Genomic DNA, 21,131 nt, shown 5'->3' on the forward strand with positions numbered 1-21,131 from the left:
GTACAATAAGATGAATGTTGTTTTCATACCTGCAAACACAACATCCATTCTGCAGCCCATAGATCAAGGAGTAATTTCAACTTTCAAGTCTTATTATTGAAGAAATACATTTTGGTAAGGCTGTAGCTGCCTTAGGTAGTAAGTCCTCTGGTGGATCTGAGCAAAGTACAGTGAAAACATCCTGAAAAGGATTCACCCTTCTAGATGCCATGAAGAACATTTGTGGTTCATGGCAAGAGGTCAAAATATCAACATGAATAGGAGTTTGGAGGAAGTTGATTCCAACCCTCATGGATGACTTTCAAGGGGTTCGAGACTTCAGTGGAGGAAGTAATTGCAGATGTGGTGGAAATAGCAAGAGAACTAGAATTCGAAGTGATGCCCAAAGATGTGACTGAATTGCTACAATCTCATGATAAAACTTTAACAGATGAGGAGTTGCTTCTTATGGATGAGCAAAGTGTTTTCTTGAGATGGAATCTACTCCTGGTAAAGACTGTGAAGATACTTGAAATGACAACAAACGATTTAGAATATTACATAAACTTAGTTGATAAAGCAATGACAGGGTTGGAAACAATAGACTCCAGGTTTGAAAGAAGTTCTGCCGTGGGTAAAATGCTATCAAACAGCATTACATGCTACAGAGAAATCATTTGTGAAAGGAAGATTCAATTGATGTGGCAAACTTTTTTGTTGTCTTATTTTAAGAAATTGCCACAGGTCCCCAACCTTCAGCAACCACCACCCTGATTAGTCAGCAGCCATCAACATCAAGGCAAGACCCTCCACCAACAAAAAGATTATGACTTGCTGAATGCTCAGATGATGGTTAGCATTTTTTAGCAATAAAGTATTTTTAAATTAAGGTATAATGCTATTGCACACTTTATAGACTACAGTATAGTGTAAACATACATTTTATACGCACTGGGAAACCAAAAGATTCATGTGAATCTCTTTACTGTAATATCCACTTTATTGCCATGGTCTGGAACCAAACCTGCAACCTCTCCGAGGCATGCCTATAAGAGTATTTGAGACCCTACAAGATTAAATTCTACATGCTAATATTTAGGGAGGAAAAAGTACTGTTTTCACTGTGCAAGCTGAAAAGGACTTTAGTAGCATACACAAACTTTAATTTCATGAGCAACATGAGCAAATCTAGGGTCTTTCTTACTTTCTCCTTGTTGGAGAGTCATTCTAAGGGCAAATTCATTAAAACTGGAAAGTGCTATATATATATTTTAATATTTATTTATTTATTTTATTATTTATTTTGGTTGCGCTGGGTCTTAGTTGCAGGCTCCTTAGTTGTGGCATGTGAACTCTTAGTTGCGGCATGCATGTGGGATCTAGTTCCCTGACTAGGGATCGAACCTGGGCCCCCTGCATTGGGAGCATGGAGTCTTAACCGCTGCGCCACCAGGGAAGTCCCTATATATTTTTTCAGACTCTTTTAATTGAGGAAAAAATTATTTATTTTAGGTGTCTGTTTAATAAACTTTGAGAAACCATTTTATGACAAATGACAAATCTTATATTCAAGTTTGTACCGACTTACTTGCCATTACAAAAATTACCCTTCTATGAATATTAGAAGTAACTTTCTTAAGAATCTCAGCTGCATAAAAATTTAACTACTACATAATTCAAAACTTTGCCTATAATCATCTTTAAGGTTATGACATAAAAAGATATTCCTCTGAAAACTAAAATCAGTTTTCATTTCAATTTTCTCCATTACTTTTTTTTCACAAGTATAAAATGTTTTCTCTTTACTCTTTACAAGAATATTTGGAAAGGCTGGACTGTAAACTAAGATTATTCATTATTTCTAGTTGAACACCTTCTAAACAGAAAACTCATCTCTCAAAGATAATCTGATGGACTTTAGACAACTCTAACTGTTAGAAAACTCTTTCTTATATTGAACTGAGGCAAAAACCAGGCTTCCTAACTCCCAGATCAGAGTTTTTTCATATAATTCAGCTTGAATAAGGTCTTTAGATATCCAGGTTACAATACAAAAAAAAAACAATTTCAAAACAAAATGCAAATGATTCCTACTAGATCCTATAGAAATGATGGCAATATTTACTTTTAAAAGCATTGATTTCATTGCAGTAAAGTCCTTTATAGAATTATTTTAAATAATAAAAAAACCACTTTGTGTTGGCTACCCTCCATTTACTCTAACAATTTGCATTAGGTAGAGAAGAATAATATATTTAGGGGAGTCATCATTTGTTCACTCACAAATACTATGTGTTATAACTTACAATGAAAAGTGAGTCAAGAATGAAAACTTCCCCCCCCAAATTGATTTTGCACTAAGTATTACTTTTTGTTTAGCACCTTCAACAACCCTATGAGAATAATTATTCCATTTTTATTGTAAGGTAATTATACACAAGATATACAAGCATACATAAGTTGAATACGTTGTTTATTCAACTAGCCAGATATTCCTATCTTTTCATATCCTGCTTATAAATCCTTATTTGACTAGTCAGATAAGAAGAAATACGGATTTAGAGATACCTCAGTCTCAAGAGCCAGGTCCTTATTGGCCTTACCATTTTTGCAGACCATTAAGCCACTGAGCCCTTAGTGTCCTCATCTGCAAAATGGGAGTAATACTTACACAGCCTTATGGTGCTTGCATAAAATAATGTTGATCAAGGAAGTAATACTATGTCAAGCACACAGTAGGTACATAATAAATGTTAATTCCTTCCCCCCCCTCCAGATGGCGCAAAATAAGGAATTTAAAAAGATACTATTAAGGATAGGGAGCATTTATCCATTAGACACGAAAATGAGAACTACAAAATTAAATCTACTGGTATCAATGTGAAAACTCTTTAAAAAATGCCTACATAGTGCAGCGTATACCAATTTATAGTTAAATATAATTTTCTAAATATGCCATCACTTTGAAAACAATTTTTCTCATTTTTTCAATAATTTCTAAGCACATACCCAGCCAGTAACTGCAAAGAAACCACAACCCATCGTGAACCAAGTGTCACACCCTGCCAAATAATGCCAAATCAACAACGGTACAACAAAAATTTATTTACTCTTTAAACTGCGTGAATTTAAATCTATTCTATTTGAGATTGATACGGAGTGAAAACCTCCTCTTACCTCCGTTGCCCCTTTAAAATAAGATGCTTAGTGTCTGGGAAGGGCTTAAGGTGCAAAGTAAAGAATGTAAACGGAGGGAATGAAACAACTTCATGAGTACATTCGTGTCAAGGGAAAGTTGACTCCTCCCTAACCCTGAAATACAGCTACTACAGCCACAAGGAAATACAATGGTATGTTATCGGCCATTTTCCGCATTTGGCCCGTCTACCCCTGTGCTAAGGAAGACCGGAGCGCACGAATTTCCCCTTTCTCCATAACCCACAGCTAAAGCTAGAACACGCCAGCAGGCTGCAGACACCCACTCGGGTGACTGAGCTCCCGAGACTCAGTTTCACAGCCAGCACCCACCCAAGTCTTAAGACCCTCCCCACCCACGACGATCCTACCCCGCCCGCCTCGCCCCAAGATTCGCACATGCGTACACCCAATTAGGAGAAGTTGGAGCGTTCCCCGACTCTCCTAGTCCCCACGCCCAGCTGCCACGCAGCCAGTCCTCTTGCCCTTCTTTGGGCCGCTAGCTTCACTATTCAGTAATACGCATGTGCAAACGGTGTCTCCGGGCCACCCGTTAGCTGGCTGGAGCCGGACGGCAGGCGGAACCAAGTTTCTTGCGCACGCTCCAGGCATGCGCAGTGCAGGGCCTGAGGCGCCAGCTGTCGATTTGGAAGTTCCGGGGAGGCAGCGCATGCGCGAGTTTACGCGTTACCGGCGAAGAGGGGAGCCTGACGACTCGGAAATTTGAATACCACAGTAGCATGGAGTGTGACCTCATGGAGACTGACATCTTGGAGTCGTTGGAAGATCTCGGGTAAGACTGCCAGGGCACGGGTCTCCCAAACCTCACGCTGCTGGCGCCCCGGGAACTCCTCCTCCGCCCCAGTCAGAGACACCTGCCTCTCCACGCCGCACCCCGTGGCTCCTGACTGTCGCCTCCCTGTAGCTCCGGGACCCCAATGCCACGTCCACTGCCTGCCCTGCCGGGTCGGGGCCCTCCAGCTGCGACACCCTAGGCCTGCCCTGTGCTTCCTGCAGCCGAGTTACCCGCAGCGTTTGTCAGTCATGCGTGTCATTGTCTGGGTTTTGGTTCTCGCCACCACGCTCCCCGAGCTCCTCTCCTTGCGCCTCATTCTCCTGCCCTACCCCCTCACTCTGGAGGTTGCCAAAGTTGATTCTCTGTTTTCCTACTTGTTCTCCAAACTTCCTGCTCCTGTCTTGAGCCCCTACTCCTACCCCATCCCCCTACTCTCAAAAAAATCTGCTTTGCCCAGTCATGTATGCATGTGCCCAGGCTGCCCTCAGCCACAAGTCCGTGCGCTGCATACGTTCCGCCCGCCAGCTCACTTGTGCACTTAACCTGTCACCACCTTCCTGGGAACCACTGGCAGTTTCCCTTGACTCTGACACTCCTTCATTGAGCCACCGTTAGCCCTTACCCTTAGGGGCATCTTCACCCACCAAGTCCCTGCATATTTGTTGTGCATTTTGTCTCTCCTCGTGACAGTTAACGCAACCATAATTTATCAGTATCCAGAAGCTGGAAATAGGGATTCTTATCTCACTGGGTCACCCAGATCAGTGTACTCTGTTAAAACTTAAGAACTTAGAATTTCTTGGGCTAAATGTGGTTCCAGAAACAAACTGTATGATTTGCCTACAGGTACGATATCAAAAAAAAAAAAAAAGAAAAACAGATTTAGGTAACCATATTTATAAAGTAACAAGTCCTTTATCAAAACCTTCCCCGAGGTTTTTCCGTACCATGGAAACCTTTGGGGGAAACCTGTCTTCTTCAGGAAAGGATACCTTGGGTTCCCAAAATCTGCCCGTTTAAGTAACTTGTCCTGGCGCAGATTTTTATGAAAGGAAATGGTAGTGCTTATCATCTTTTTTTGTCAACATGAATTATCATTGTTCTTTTCTTTGGAACTTGCTCTTAATTGTCATGACTATTCTGGACTTTAGGCGGTTTATTTCTTTGATGAGAGCCTAAGTAGAAGTCACATTCAGCAAAATGGTGTCTTTTTGGTGGTCCTCTCAGACTAAATTGCTAAGTTTCACACATGAAACCATACAGTATACATTTTTGATGAACACTTGTTCTGTTGACAGTGTTGATCTGAGCACTTAAGGGTACAGAGTGAGGTAGAAGAGAAGTTCACACTGTGAAAATATGCTGTGAGGAGAACTGAGGAGGGCCAGGAAAAGGAAAGGAAATGGGGAAGGAAAACTGGGAAAGGAAACAAGTCCTAAGCTTCCTAGAAGAAGTGACACTTAAGATTAATCTTGAAGGAGGAGTAGAGGGAGGATGGAGGTAAACTGTATTTAAATGTAATGCAGAATTTAAATTCTGCATGGATAGAGGTCCCTTAACAATTGGTGACGGATGCCATTTCTTCCCATTATTGTTCTTTTATTCTCTGTTAACTATGTTTTTCTTCTTTTGGGTACTATAAAAGTCATTGTTACTATAATAACTCCAGTTAAATAAATCATGGAGATGGGTTGTTATGTAAACCATGGATAGTCTGAAAACTTGACTATACATTTTAACCCATAACTGCCTAGTTTGGTGGCATTCAGTCATTAAAATTTAGCCTTAATTGAATGACATGTACTTTTCAAGGATTTACTGTGAAATATTAGAAATAAATGACCATTTATTTTTAACCTGGTACACAGTAGGAATTCAGTAATTACTTGTAGAATATATTAATAAAGTTTAAATGTGTAACACAAGGAGAAATTTCTAGGCCTAGTTTTTTTATTTCACTGTCTAATAATATGTGGTTTTGAATCTAGGTGCCAGGCTATATATAATCTCATTTTTTGTGTGAGATTTCTTCTGTCCCATTAAATATATAAACATATAATTATATTTTAGAAGGATTGACTGTTATCATTTCTCTAACATCTCTATACCTCTAAATATCGAGTTATCGTAAGCATATAATGTATCATATTTAATAAGTGCTTTTATCAATATTACATTTAAAAGAAGATAAAATAACCTTCTGAAGAATATGTATTTTAAAATTACCTTGAGAATGATAAAATTTTTAATTCTAGCTACTTTCTGGATTGAGGTTCATTGTTACTATTGTCTTTTATGAATGTTTGAACATTTAATAATTTTTTAAAATTACATTTGAATCACTTACAAAGGATTGGGATTCAGTTGCACCATTTCACCTAAACATCAACTCACCAGCAATTATTAAATTAATCTTCACATTTCTCTGGTACTAGTAAGTCTTACTAATCTTAACTATCATTAAATATCATTAAATATAGAAGGGGGAAATAAATGAATAATTGGAAAGCTTTTGCTTTTAAAGAAAGTCATTAAAAACCAAATCTAATTAATTTCTGGAAAAATTTCTAGAAAATATAACCTAAGTTTTATTTCTGAAATAGTCAACTATAGTATAACTGGTTATCACTTATAATCTAGTTTTAATACTAATTCAATTAAAGTAAGAAAGTAAACCTTTGTACAATAAGAGCTCAGTAAATGTACAGAGGTTGACATAATTTAGTACATGTGATTCTATTCAATATTCACATACTTTGAGGGGATTAGCTTGTTTTTTCTAATGGTTTAGTTTATTTATATTTGCAAGTTTAGAGACTGGTCATTGTAATTTATCTTTGTTAAACCATTGCTTAATTATACAAATAAAAATGTAAATACATTGTACCTGTAATGTATTAGATGTGATTTTATATTCTTCTGAAGTATAATTTCTTACTCACCAGTTACAAGGATCCCTTGTTAGAAGATGTAATGTATTAGATGTGATTTTATATTCTTCTGAAGTATAATTTCTTACTCACCAGTTACAAGGGTCCATTGTTAGAAGATGGCGCTCTGTCTCAGGCAGTCTCTGCTGGAGCCAGTTCCCCTGAGTTTACCAAACTCTGTGCTTGGTTGGTGTCTGAATTAAGAGTGCTCTGTAAACTAGACGAAAATGTGCAAGCAACTAACAGTAAGTAAACATTCAGTTTTAGGTGCAAAATGTAAAAATAAAGTTTGTATTGTCAAGTGAACATTATCAGTACTACAGCTGAAATTTCAAGTTCTTTGTAAATGTAAAAAAAATTTTGTAAAGAAACCAAATGCTTTTTTCTCCTCCATTGTTTTTAGAGATAAGGTGATTCTGAAGTTGAAAAACTGGAACGTAGTCATACAACTGTTAAAAATTTGTGGAAGTTGAAAAGGCCCTATTACTGAGACACAGAAAAATGGAGACAAGTATATATGAACTTTTCATTCTTTGTAACAACTTGTGAGATCTTAAATTGGTGGCTAGAACTAGAAATTGGGGCGTTTTTCTCTGAGGACTACCAAATTCCAGTACATATAGCATGTAAAGTAAATGCATTCCAATTCTGTTATACATAGGGAGAAAGAATACTTTATTAAGAAGCTTTCTGTGTCATAGGAATGTATCACTAGATGCATCAAAACTAGATCCAGCACCATCAGATTTATGGTGTTGAGAGCTGTTTTACATTTGCCAATTTTGTTAACTGCTTTAGCACTAGTTTTGATGCTGTGAAAGAGGCAAAAGCTTGGAATCTGATGCTACACAACCTGGTTCCCTCCTATCATAGGTAAACCCATAACAGGAGATAAAGAAAAATGCCCACCTGCTAATCCACCCTTATGGAGAACTATACACATAATCCCATTTTTTTCCCCCACAGAATCTCATTTCAAAGAGCTCACTCTTGCATATTTAGTATATTTAATGTGTATACATCAGTGGCATCCAATTCTAATTATTAAGGAGAGTATAGTGTAACAGTAGTAGCAGCAGCTTACACTTACTGAGCACTAGCCATATTCTAAGCACTTTACTAGTGTTAACTCATTTAAACCTCAGGGCAACCCTACCAGGCAACTTTTATTACTCTTTTATACGTTAAACGAGGAAGCACAAAGGTTAAGTACATTGCCTGAGGTCACACAACCAGTAAGAGCTTCAGTCCCCAGCAGTCAAGTTTGGGAGCCAGTGTTCTTCACGCTGCCTCTTGACCTAACATTTCAGAGATTGTAGGTGCCCTTGAAAACACCTATACGGTGTTAACTGTTTATAACCAGGAGCCCTGTTGTTCAAATGAAAACATCTTATAGAAGTCAATATAAAACAGGTAAAAAGTGTGGCTGTTTTAGTTGAAGTTGAGAGGGACTATTTTGAGCACAGCTGTCTCCTCCCCGGCTGCCTGTAACGGAGTTCTTTGGAACTGAAGTTCACGGAACACAGCTTGCAAAACATTGATAATACATTCTTCCCATTCTATAGGTGAGAAAATGGACTCAAATCAAGTGACTCTCAAAGTTTGTTAGTTAAATTTTATCCCTTTGTGATATTGGTTAGAGAACTATCAAAATAGTAAAGAAGAAAGAACATTGCTTTTCCTTGGTTCACCCAGTAAGCGCTATACTTGACACATTATGAGAAAACAGAAACACAGATCATGTTCGCCATCTTCAAATATAGTCTACCTGGGAATTTTAGGCACAACTGAAACAACTGGAGATTAGAACAGTAGTTAAATACTTCACTTTGTGGTTCACAGGGGAAGGAAATCAGTGAGTGTAGCAGGCCCTGGGGAAGGTTTCATCAAGGAGCAAGACCACTGGGCTTTGATGGATAGGTGGGGTTTGATAGAGGAGGAGAGAGTAGAGGGCATATCAATCACCAGGAGTCACTTAAGTGAAGACACGCAAGTAGAAATGAGACTGACTATTCCTGGGACAGTGAGGAGACTGGCCTGGCACAAATAGAGGGAATGTTTGTGGAGGTTGTAGGTAACTACTATATACATGTAGTAGGAACTACTCCTAACAATACACTGGGAAGGGCAAGCAGAGAGGCTATGAAGAATCTTTAAAGGCAAACAGAAAAAATTAGATTGGATGAGGTAGAAATTAGGAAGCCATTAAAGGTTCTCAAACAAGGCAATAACCTAATGAAAACTGTTTAAGAAAGCACATTGGCAGTGGTGTGAGAAAGAATGAATTAGAAGAGACAGGAACTTGTGTTAGGAGAATACTTTTAAAATTTTCAATTTATATATAATTACTATGCCAATGGGGAAAACAATAATTTTTATTAAATAAGATTATTTTAATTCTTAAAAGGCCCAAGTGAAGCTGAAGAATTCCAGCTTGAGGTGAGTGGGCTACTAGGGGAGATGAACTGTCCATATCTTTCACTGACATCTGGGGATGTGACCAAGCGCCTTCTCATTCAGAAGAACTGCCTCCTTTTGCTCAGTAAGTTCATGGCTACTAGAATGTAGTCATTCTTTTTTATTTATGTTTTCCATGGCTAATAAATGGGTGTAAAGAAAACTTTGTTAAGTTTCTAACTAAGAAGCTAATGATGGGTCCATGCACTGGTAGCAGTGTCATTTTGTAATTGCTACTCTTTTATGGTTTGAATTTGGTGTGGTGTTCAGCCTGGTGTGCTTCACCTAACATGACCAGAGGTAGTGCTGGAGGGTTATGCAAGTGTGTGATCACCACACCTCAGTGTTCTAGACTAGAAACACATTTTAAAGTTAACTAGGAAGATATTGTGGGAATAATGAAGATTTTTTTTTAATTAATTTATTTGAGGACAGTAACCATTCTAGGTGCAGTAAATGGTAAATGTAATTATTTAAAGTATTTTGTTGATATTTCTTTGTGGCTGGGTAATTGTTTGGGGATTTTGGTTTTGTTTGTAAAGATGTCAAATTACAATGTAAACATTTCTGGAATACTATTTGGATTGTTCCTGTACTTACTGATCATTCTGGGAAGTAAATTTTTAGGAAAAATTCTCTCCTTCCATGTTTTTTAAATATACTAACTACTGTTTCTCTCTTCACCCTGAGAAACAATAAGTAGACTCACAAATTTTATTGCCTTGTATAAACTCTCCAATAAACACCACCAGTAGTCTTAAACTCAGAATTTTTGTAGCATTCTGAGACACGCTTAGAGGAAACTTTGGTTAACTGAATATTATAGTTCTTATTATGACAAACGCCATTCAGAGGATCTTTTAAATGTTCGTCTTTACAACTGAACTTTGGCTTCTGAAAAGTGATGCAACTCCAATTTTGAAGGTTCAGTCAAAGAAAAAAAAGTGTGTTCACAGCCATTATACTTAGGAACTAAGGTATTCCAAAATCACTTTCTTAATTTCCCCTTTGTCAGATGATTGTTACTAGGTGGGTATGGGGGCAGGGGATAGACACATAACGTTAGATATTGCTTTAGATATTGATATTGCTGCATATAGTTCTTATGCATGCATTCATTATCCTTCAAATTGTATAATTTCAATAACTGGCTCAGCCACAGTATACTCACTGAATCTTCCTTTGTAGCACTGCTTTTCCTTTCCAATACCTGATATTTGGCACTTAGAATATGTTATCTTACATAGGAAGACAACAGCTGTGTGGAAAGCTCAGTAATGACCCTGAATAGCTAATTCTTCCAAAGAGCTCAGAGTTTGGTCTTTTTGGTACTGATACTTATAAAAACCACTTGGAATATAAATATTTATAAAAATGCCTTTAACTCTTTCCTGTTTCTTAAGCAAGTGTCCTGAACATTATTATTTTGGACTCAGGGTCATAATTATATTTTAATGTGCTATCACCCCTCAAAAGCTTTTCAAGAATATATAACTATTTGCTCCTCAACTAAATGACTATATCAAATAAAGGTTACTCTGCTCTTCGAATTCTTCATACATACATACACACTGCTCCCTTCCTTCTCTTTATCTTTGCTTCTGCTCTTTGCCTTTTCGAAAATATTCCCTAGTTTGTATTCTCTCTCATGCTAGTATGCATTTATGTACATATACTCATTCTCTCTTCGCGCTGTATAAATATTTCTCATCTTTCCAAGTATCAGTTGTCACATCTCGATGCTATAATTATACTTGCTTCTTCCAGCACCCTTACCTTACTGATTTGAATCTTTTAATACATTGCATTCTGAGGGGGAAAATAAACCAACCACATTAGAATTGTTAGTAAAATAGAATAGTCTATTCTCTAATAGTCTGTAGTGGCTGAAAAACTCTCATGTATCGGATTAAGAACTGTTGTGGCTGTTCATTGGCCTTTGTGGTTGTTAGGATATTTCCCTTAGGTATAATTAGTCAGATATCTTTGATGCATATATTCTTTATTCCTAACTAGAGTGTAGAGATCTTTTTTGTTTGTTTTGTACAATACCTACAGTGCCTTTCCTGGTACTTTGAACACATCAGTTACAGTTAATGTTTTTCAACAGTAATTGTGTTGGTAAACTAATTTTGTGAATGCCTGAGCTATGTTGTCCCAAATTTAGAGACCAGTTTATTAAATCACATAATATATGATTTTCTAGAGCAAGGGTTGGCAAACTTTTTCTTAAATGGCCAGATAGTAAGTATTTTCAGCTTCCTGGGCCATAAGGTCTCTGTCACAGCTACTTAACCTTGCTGTTGTAGCATGTAAGCGGCCGTAGATGATATGTAAATGAATCAGAGTGTGGCAGTGTTCCAATAAAACCTTATTTGCAAAATCAGTTGATTATTTTCATGACACTGGGGTTTTACTGTTTCGATCTTTTAACTCATACAGTTTGGTATATGGAACATGTTAAGATTATATCAAACCCATTTAGAAGACCTTTCCAGAAACTTAGCTGTGTTTATTCTAGAATAGGATTTGGCAGCTTTTCAGAAATGATCTGCCAAAATTATGACCGCTGTACTTCTCACATTACACCTTGGGTGTAGGAAATGAGATATTCAAGCTGATCATTCTTTTATACTTATAATAGGGCTTAAGAGCCCAGAAAATGTCTTTTTCCAAAGCTATCTTCCTAACATTGTCAGAAGGGTCTCACTTTGTCACATAACCTGAAATCCTGAGATCCACATGATTATTAAACATCTTTTATAACAAGTTAAATGTCCTTGGGAAGGTTAAAGTAATAAGATTGAGTATTTATACCTTCAACTGAATTACCTGAAGCAGATTGCAGCCCTCATTATACCTGCCTGAAATCAACACACAAAGGGATGACATTGATACGAAAGGACTCTGTCCAGAAATGATTAGAAAGTTTTGGGGTTTTTTTTTTTTCCCCAGGGGAGGGCGTGAGAATGAGGAACATAGGAGGAAAGGGAATATTGAGAAGAATATAGATGGAAGAGGGTTTTCTGTGAACAGCTGGAGGGTGACCTTAGGCTACTGGAGACCATGTAAAAGGAATGTTTGGAACTTTAGTTGTTTCCCCCTTCTCTTGTAAGTGAAGCTTTGACTACTTAAAAATGTTCTTTCACTCTGGTCTTAAACAGACTACCTGAGTTTTGGAAGGTAAGAGGACAGGATAGTTGCATCACTGGTGTGTATCAGTTGTGAGAAGTAAAAAATATTAATAATATAACTTTTTAACTGTTGCTGAAAATTGGCCGCCTGCCACCTTTTGCAAATTTGTTAACAGATGCCAGCCCCTGTTCTGGAGGTTCCTTAATAGTGAAATGCAAGAATCCACATTTTAAGATGTGATCTACCTTGATCCTTTGATTTCAAAGAAGAATTGCTTGCTTTTAAATCAGGCTTTAAACATATATTGGTTAAATACTGAATTACAGAACCAGTTTATATGTTACATCATTTGCAGGTAAAAATTGTTTTCCTTTCTTGTTTTTATCCATTCTTGCAGCTTTAAAAGTTACATATCATTAGGTCTATAGAGTTGTGACTCCAGACTTATGACTATTAATTGTAGCTGTATCTCATTTTGAAATCTTATTTTGTTTACTTCAGCATACCTCATCTCAGAACTAGAAGCTGCCAGAATGCTCTGTGTGAATACTCCTCCAAAAAAAGCTCAAGAAGGAGGCGGTAGTGAGGTCTTTCAAGAGTTGAAAGGCATATGTATTGCTCTAGGAATGTCCAAACCTCCAGCCAATATAACTATGTTCCAATTCTTCAGCGGGATTGAAAAAAAAGTAAGACCTTTAGTACCAGATTGTAGTGTATTAAAGGCATAGTCCTACAGTTGTTTGAAATGAAGCAAGTTAATTTCTCTTAATGGGAACCTAATGTGCATATTATTAAGTGATTGTTACTAAATAAGTTTTGGGTTTTAAGTCCTAGATACCTTCAAGAGAAATTGGTATTTTACTGTTTTTTTTTTTAACATGTTAGCATGTTTCTTTTTCAAAAAGGAAACTTTGCACTTTGATTTATAAACTGAAATAAGCTAGAAATAATGTAAAAAGAATTAGGACTTGCATCCGTTTAAAAAACTTATTTTATCATTGAACTTTGATGCAATTAATTTTAAGGTCCTTATCATTAAATGTTACCACCATTCTCCCCATTGACTGGACAGAAAAGGATGTAAATGTTTGGGATTTTAATCCAGTCACTTCGAGTCTTACATGTTTCAACTGGCAAACTAGATGTGTTGACTGCTAATATAATCTAGTATGTGAAAATAAGTCAGAATTATTTTATACCACATGTTACCAACAGTTATGAGTTTTTATATAATAGATTAGGAACAAGCAATTTTAATTAAAAATTAATGAACAGAAGAGAATGATATTTGTTATAGCGGAGTTATTCTCTATATGCATATCTGCTGGACTCTAAGAATTGGTACATTTGCATTGTGGGTTAGATGGACGCCATGATGCACAAATTTGGCTGAACTCTACAGGGGAGCAGCAGTGTATCCATAGTCCATATTTTTCTGTGTGTTCATTCATTCATTCAGCAAATACACATTGAATGCCCACTGTTGTCAGGCACTGTTCTAGGTGCAGTGAAGGACTCATGCTTCCATAGACACATGAGGAGTGGGTCAAGTGAGTGTCTTTATCGTGTGGGTCTTGTACATTTCAAAACATCCTCCACCTTTGCCTCTGTCAGGAATCTTCTTTTGATGGCAAGATATGATGGGAATTGGGAAGAGGAGGAGGATGTGTGTTTTACTTTTAGATTTGTTTATTCATTTATGTTTTTGTGTCAGTTAAAGGAAACATTAGCAAAAGTTCCACCTAATCATGTGGGAAAGCCTTTATTGAAGAAGCCAATGGGACCGGCCCACTGGGTGAGTAGTAATCATCCTGAGTAAACTTTGTAAGGAGCCATCTACCTATCTCAGGATATTTATGTTTGTGTTTTTGAAGTTATATTTTCTAATGTGTAGTTTCCTAGGTGGACATCCTTAGAATCATTTTTGTTAATCTTAAGATTTATCCAAAATAATTTTATTTATGTAAGATTAGAAGCACTTCTTTCATGTTTATAAATATTTCACACAGCTGATTAAATTGAAGTTCAGTATGATGCATGTTTCTAATTGCCAAATGGGTTGCCTTCAAGCCAAACACTTCACTGGGCTGAGCTTCACACAGTGAATTATAGGAAAACTAAATGAGAATTTTGTACTTTACATATTCTTTATTATGTTTTGAGACAGCATTGTTATGCCTATCATTTCATTAGTTTATTAGTACTTCTTATTCCATTTATTAAATAACCTAATTAATTTTGTGCTGAGTGCTGGGGATTCAGTTGTGAATAAAACAGATACAGTTTCTGCCCTTTTGGAATAGGGGGTCAAGCAGATTTAAATTCTAACTGGTCTTCTTAATTTTGTTTCAGGAAAAGATAGAAGCAATTAACCAAGCCGTAGCCAATGAATATGAAGTTCGGAGAAAGCTGCTAATAAAACGTTTGGATGTCACTGTCCAGTCTTTTGGCTGGTCTGACAGAGCTAAGGTACACATTATATCACTTAAAAGAGCAGAGTATTTATAGACATGATCCTTAAACATTCCTAGCACACTTTAGACACAGTGGAGACTATAAAAGAGATACATAGGAGACACACATAGGAGTTTTTCTTTAGTGAGTTACTGAGTAGCAATTCTTTCAGCCATTCAGCAATAATAAAAACATTTATTTTTCAATTTTTTAATATTTTCCAACAAAGCTATATGTTATAAACCCTACTGGGAGTTCCCATTTGTGAGAGAAAAGGAGAGAGTATCTGAAAATTACTAAAAATAATAAATTTTACAATTATTTGTTTACTATACTTTAAGCTAGCAATTTAACTTGCTGATTAAATAAATTAATTAAATTAGAAATACTGGTTTTGGAGGACCAAATATTATGATCCATTTATAGAGAATTGGAAAATCTGGTAAGACTTTATTTCAGCTTAAATAAGATAATCCAGGTAAAGGTCTTGGTCATTCAACAGGTATTTATTAAATATCTACTCTTTTATCAGTAAGTGGTAATTAATTGGCACAATTGATTAATTTGACCTTCTTAGAACCCTGAAATGGAACTAATTCTTGAACTTATGTGGAGGTTGGTCCAAATATGTTAGTATTCGATGTTCCGTTAATAGTGCATTCATTTTTAAAAGTAGATTTTTCTCTGAATTTTAATTGACTGAGAAAATGTTTTTCTTTAGTTTAGTTCTCCAGTTATCGTCCTAATACATTAGTTTCACCTAAAATCTTTAAACCATAGCATAGTCCTGTTTAGCTGCTAAATTGACGGGGTAGATATTTTGAGTTACGGTATCTTAGTGTTGGAAAGGGGTTTTAGAGATCAGTCTTAACTCCCCTTATTTTGCAACTAAAGTGGAGAGCCAGGTAAATGGAAGGTCTTACCTAAGATCTCACAGTGAGTCAGTAGTAACATGAGGAATAAACTATTCTCTTCTGGGACTGTTGAGGAAATACCAGTCCTTTCTTAAGTTGTCTTTGATAAAAACAGTCATTTTACTCTCGGCATAATACATATACTTCAAAAACAAAAACCTGCAACTCTCAGCTTGAAAAGCATGTAATGATTGATGATGGGTGTGTATTGACCCAAGGCATTAACACTACAGTCCTGGGGTTTTGTTTGTTTGGGTTTTGTTTGTTTGTTTGTTTGTTTGTTTTTAAATAAATTTATTTATTTATTTGTTTTTGGCTGTGTTGGGTCTTTGTTGCTGCGCGCGGGCTTTTCTCTAGTTGCAGCGAGCGGGGGCTACTCTTCGTTGCAGCGCGCGGGCTTCTCATTGGGGTGGCTTCTCGTTGCAGAGCGTGGGCTGTAGGCACGCGGGCTCAGGAGTTGTGGCTCGCGGGCTCTAGAGCGCAGGCTCAGTAGTTGTGGCGCACGGGCTTAGTTGCTCTGTGGCATGTGGGATCTTCCCAGACCAGGGCTCGAGCCCGTGTGCCCTGCATTAGCAGGCAGATTCTTAACCACTGCGCCACCAGGAAAGCCCTAACTTGCTCTTTATATCCTTTGTTCATTCATCTTTTGTGGTCTTATGTTACACATGCATTAAATGTACTTCTACTAAATGGTTAAAGTAGACTCTTTTTCTTAATTATTATTTATGATAGAGGAAAGTATTACATGGGGGATCACTTTTGCAAGAAATATGTATCATGTTAACATAATTAGTTCAAATTAGTCACGGGTAACATTTTTTTACCTCATAGTAAGCAGATGAGAAAATTAAAAAAGCAAAATTGTTGAAATGGGTTTCCATTCTTATATTTAAATAGATAAAATGAAGGTGTTTGATCTGAGACCAATGGCATGGGGAACCTTTTTGTCCCACAGTCCTAAAGGGAAGCCCTTTTACCCCCATATCCCCCTCCCCCCATCATTCCCTGGGGACATGGGGGTAAAGGGGCTTTATCTCAGCTGTACTCTTAAGTTAGTTCTTCACTAGATAGGAGCAATGGTGAGTATGTAACTTTTTCTCTCATCTGGAGCCTGGTAAATATTATCATCAGAAATTTTGGAAATCTTATTTAATATCAATGTTTCTATGTCATCTTGAAAATTGACATTTGTCTTTGAACACTTTCTTTCACAGAGTCAGACAGAAAAATTAGCGAAGGTTTACCAGCCAAAACGCTCAGTCTTATCTCCTAAAAGTACTATTTCTGTTGCCCACCTTTTGGCCGCAAGACAAGACTTGTCAAAGATTTTAAGGACAAGCAGTGGCTCTATAAGAGAAAAGACTGCCTGTGCCATCAATAAGGTGATGAGAGTACCTTTAGTTTTCTTTCAGATACATTTATTTCTGTTTATAAAATAAAGTAATTCAAAATTTTAAATGTCTTTCTTATCCCATAGGTGTTGATGGGCAGGGTTCCTGACAGAGGAGGTAGGCCCAATGAAATTGAACCTCCACCCCCGGAGATGCCACCATGGCAGAAAAGGCAAGATGGCCCCCAGCAGCCAGCAGGAGGCCGCGGAGCAGGGAGAGGTGGTTATGAACATTCCTCATATGGAGGACGAGGAGGTCACGAACAAGGAGGAGGGAGAGGCGGACGTGGTGGCTACGACCGCGGTGGCTACGACCACGGTGGCCGAGGGGGAGGAAGAGGAAATAAGCATCAGGGAGGCTGGACAGATGGAGGGAGTGGAGGGGGAGGTGGCTACCAAGATGGTAGTTATCGAGATTCCGGTTTCCAGCCGGGTGGCTATCATGGTGGCCACAGTGGTGGCTACCAGGGTGGTGGTTATGGTGGCTTCCAAACATCTACATATACAGGAAGTGGATACCAGGGTGGTGGATATCAGCAGGACAATAGATACCAAGATGGAGGGCATCATGGTGATCGAGGCAGTGGTCGCGGAGGGAGAGGTGGTCGCGGAGGCCGAGGTGGTGGACGCGCAGGCCAGGGAGGAGGTTGGGGAGGAAGAGGGAGCCAGAATTATCACCAGGGGGGACAATTTGAACAGCACTTCCAGCATGGAGGTTATCAGTATAATCATTCTGGATTCGGACAGGGCAGACATTATACTAGTTGAGGCTACAGAACCTTACATTTTGCTAGAGCTCAAGTAATAGAAACTTAGTTTCAGAATCCTGAATCCAGCATTGATTTTGAGTTAATGTGAGACCACAGGTGACAGGCAGATTCCTGCTTGGCATAAGCATTTGTAGGTCTTCATACAATACTGTTCATTTTGGGTTTTGTTTTTTTTTTTAATGGACTTACATAATGCTGTTTATTTGAGAAACACAGTATCTCTCCTTTGTATGAAGAATTTCTTAAAAGGTAATTAAAATTGCCTTTAATTGACCAGTAGACTAATTCCACAGTCAGAACATGCATATTTTTCTGAACAAAATTACTTGAATAAGTAGTTTTCATGTTTTCAATATGCAGTTTTGAAAAATGAGGATTCTCCTAGATTTTTTTAGATTTACAACTAGGAAACCTTCCTCATATTAACAATCCATTTATATGTATTTTCCTTAAAGTATTCTAATGCCTATTTTCCAAGCACAGTTCTGCCCTGATTGGCTTCTTATTCTGAGAGGTTATGCAACATTTGCTTCATGATAGAACTTCGAGGTCAGTTCCTATTAAATGAGCTCTTCTGCAGATAGCACATTCAGTAGCCTTACCCTTTGGATGGAATACTGTACCATATGCTCAACTCTGAAAATCTTGAACACGGCCAAAATCCGTAAAGATTATAAAAGCAAACTAAGTTGTGAATCTATAGTACACGTAGGCATTTAGTTAAGTATAGCAATTCAAACTGACCTGCATCCATTCAAAACAAGTTCCTCCTTCAACCTTATTTTTACTTGAAATCTGCTAGAAGAAACAGCAAACTGAAATTTGTTTTATGCACGAGTTAATACCACTGGCTCAGCAAATACAAGTTAGTTTGCTTTGGGCAGGAGACTTTTTTTGTAATGGAAAAAATGCACTACCAAGTAAGAGGACAGATTTTTGCTTAGAGCAGGAGGCCCTTTATTATTGCTGCAGAAAACAAAAGCCTGGCTGCGTTGATGTTTGACAGTCACCTTTACTGAAATCTACATGACGCTTCTTGCTGGGTTTTTGTACACGTAAATATTGTCAAGCTGTGAAAGAAAATGGCTGGAGGTGTGCTTTGTGTGAAAGGTGAGCAATAAAGTATTTGTATGTTCTCTCTCTGGTTTGAGTTTTATTTTAGCCACTTTTTTAAACTGAATTATTCAGGACGCTTGCTTCAAGCTTCTGAACTAAGGCCTTTGTTCCCCAAAGATTCTCAAGTGTTTCCTTGAAACATAATTTGTAGTGAAAGATAACCCTTACTCTAGAACCTTAAGTAAGTTGAAAAATAGCTATTTCCAAATTTACCTTTTATTATAACTTTATAGCTGGAAAACTTCACTACTTACCCCTGGCCCCTAGGTGTAGCTGTTGCTGCACAGTGTGTTAGGCAAAGATCCATTAATGGCCCTGATCTTTTAGGGGCTCTTTTGTTTATTTGTTTCTCCATTCTTCCTAAGAATGAGCAACATTTTGAACGAAGTGAATTGAAAATATAAATATATGTTTGTAAAAAGAAATAGTAAGTCCTTTTCCTACTAAATTGGGCTTTTTAGAGTAAAGAATCAACTCATGGCTTACCATTAAAAATAGTTCTGTTTGCTGTTGAGATAAGCACATTCTTTTGATTGCTGAAACCATTTTAAAAAGCCTTGATCATTTTGTTAATTTTACCTGTTTATTAGATTTTTTGACTGGCATTTACCATTCTAAAATGTTCAAACTTGAAGACAATTTAACATACTTTTACTTATCATTAAAGATTTTAAGTTCTGTCTTGAAAGTTGTTAAGTGTTCGTCTCTTTGCTTGATGCTGTTAAATATGTTTAGTATGTATAGGAGTTTTCTGTTAGAAATAAAATTGTCAAGGTTTCATATCTTAAAATGATATCTTAGAATGTTTTAACACATACCTTAGCATTTGCTTTAATCTGTTTTCCAGCCTCAGACTCCACAGTATACTTAATGAATATGTTTCATTCTTTTGACACATATAATTTTGATTTATTTTTATGGTTAGTGAATTACTTTTCATATGTGATTTTCATGTGATTACTTTTCATACGTTAGCATGTATAAGAAAACAAATACACATTTCTTCACAATGCACTTTGTTTTCTGCTTCAAATGAGAACTTTTTTTTCACATTATAAACCCGTAAAAGAATTGTCTTTTAGTTTCTTTTCTTTGACATATATTAAGTTCCCTAGAAAGAGGATATTTCAAGTCACCAGTTAGTTTTGTTATACTAAAATAAAGTTCTTAGGTTTGTATAGAGTGCTGATTTTATACACATTCATAACTTTACTTGTGGAAAATAATGACTTACTGGCATAGGGAATGTGGGAATTTCTTGGAGAAACAAAATTTTTAGGAGGGAATTTTTGACATATGGACTCTTAAAATATTATTTCTTAAACAGATAGACTGAGACAGACAGTACCTTTTGTTAGTGCTTTGTTTCCTCCTCTCTCAGGAACTAGAACAGGATGTCAGTCTCTATGAAAATTATCAGAGGTATGCCACTATCACTTTCATTTCTTGTTCTGGATCCAAGCTGAGCTAGTGTCTGTTGGGGCTCCGGGCAGGCCACCCCCAAAATACCCCACAATGGCATACTGACTATTTTTGAATTAAAGTTACTTAAGAAATGGCCAATGCAAGAGGGACACTCTGACCCTCCTTTCTTTCTCACTGAAAGCAAGAAATAAGTCTCTCATGTGAAAGGTACACTCCCTGCACCTGGAAATAGAAGGACACCCTTATTGCTGGAGATAGGGAATTCGGGTTGAGAAGCCTGTATAAACCTTGTAACTTCTTTAATTTATTACCCCAAGCCCAAACTCTATTTAGAGTTTTCACTAATTAAATGCCCAAATCCTAAGTTTCTTTGTCCTGTTAATTCCTCACAATTTTTTTTTTTCTTTTGTCTAAAAAGTATAAAAGCTGCCTACTTTGGCTAGGTTCCATTTCTATGAGACCTCAGCGTGCACAAATTAAAATCTTAATTTCTTTTTCTCCTGTTAATCTGTCTTATGTCAATTTTATTATTAGTCCAGCCACAAGAACTTCAAGAGGGGTAGAGGTAGA

General features: G+C 37.1%; 1 protein-coding gene across 3 annotated transcripts; it reads left to right on the plus strand.

Annotated features, from left to right (window-relative positions):
* Positions 1 to 3,800: 3,800 nt before the first annotated feature.
* Positions 3,801 to 19,156, plus strand: FAM98A (family with sequence similarity 98 member A). 3 transcript variants are annotated; one of them, XM_082356787.1, is made up of 8 exons: positions 3,801 to 3,967; positions 6,997 to 7,145; positions 9,308 to 9,442; positions 12,994 to 13,178; positions 14,207 to 14,287; positions 14,845 to 14,961; positions 17,075 to 17,242; positions 17,338 to 19,156. In XM_082356787.1, exons 1-8 carry the CDS (start codon positions 3,915 to 3,917, stop codon positions 18,016 to 18,018), a joined length of 1,569 nt encoding a protein of 522 aa, XP_082212913.1. In that variant the 5' UTR covers positions 3,801 to 3,914; the 3' UTR covers positions 18,019 to 19,156. The 3 variants fall into 3 exon arrangements, with proteins under 3 accessions (XP_082212913.1, XP_082212914.1, XP_082212915.1); XM_082356789.1 differs by lacking the exon at positions 3,801 to 3,967 and adding an exon at positions 7,304 to 7,411 and having other exon boundaries at positions 7,012 to 7,145; XM_082356788.1 differs by lacking the exon at positions 17,075 to 17,242 and having other exon boundaries at positions 3,808 to 3,967.
* The last annotated feature ends 1,975 nt before the right edge of the window (positions 19,157 to 21,131 follow it).

This window comes from Balaenoptera borealis (genome assembly GCF_965194805.1).
Source record: "Balaenoptera borealis genome assembly, chromosome: 15".
NCBI lineage: Eukaryota > Metazoa > Chordata > Mammalia > Artiodactyla > Balaenopteridae > Balaenoptera > Balaenoptera borealis.

Excerpts from the sequence above, each read along its gene's own strand:
- FAM98A (XM_082356787.1), top strand. The coding sequence starts at position 3,915 with ATGGAGTGTGACCTCATGGAGACTGACATCTTGGAGTCGTTGGAAGAT. Across the intron at positions 3,968-6,996 it reads GAGTCGTTGGAAGATCTCGG|TTACAAGGGTCCATTGTTAG; the intron begins GTAAGACTGCCA and ends CTTACTCACCAG. Across the intron at positions 9,443-12,993 it reads GAACTGCCTCCTTTTGCTCA|CATACCTCATCTCAGAACTA; the intron begins GTAAGTTCATGG and ends TGTTTACTTCAG.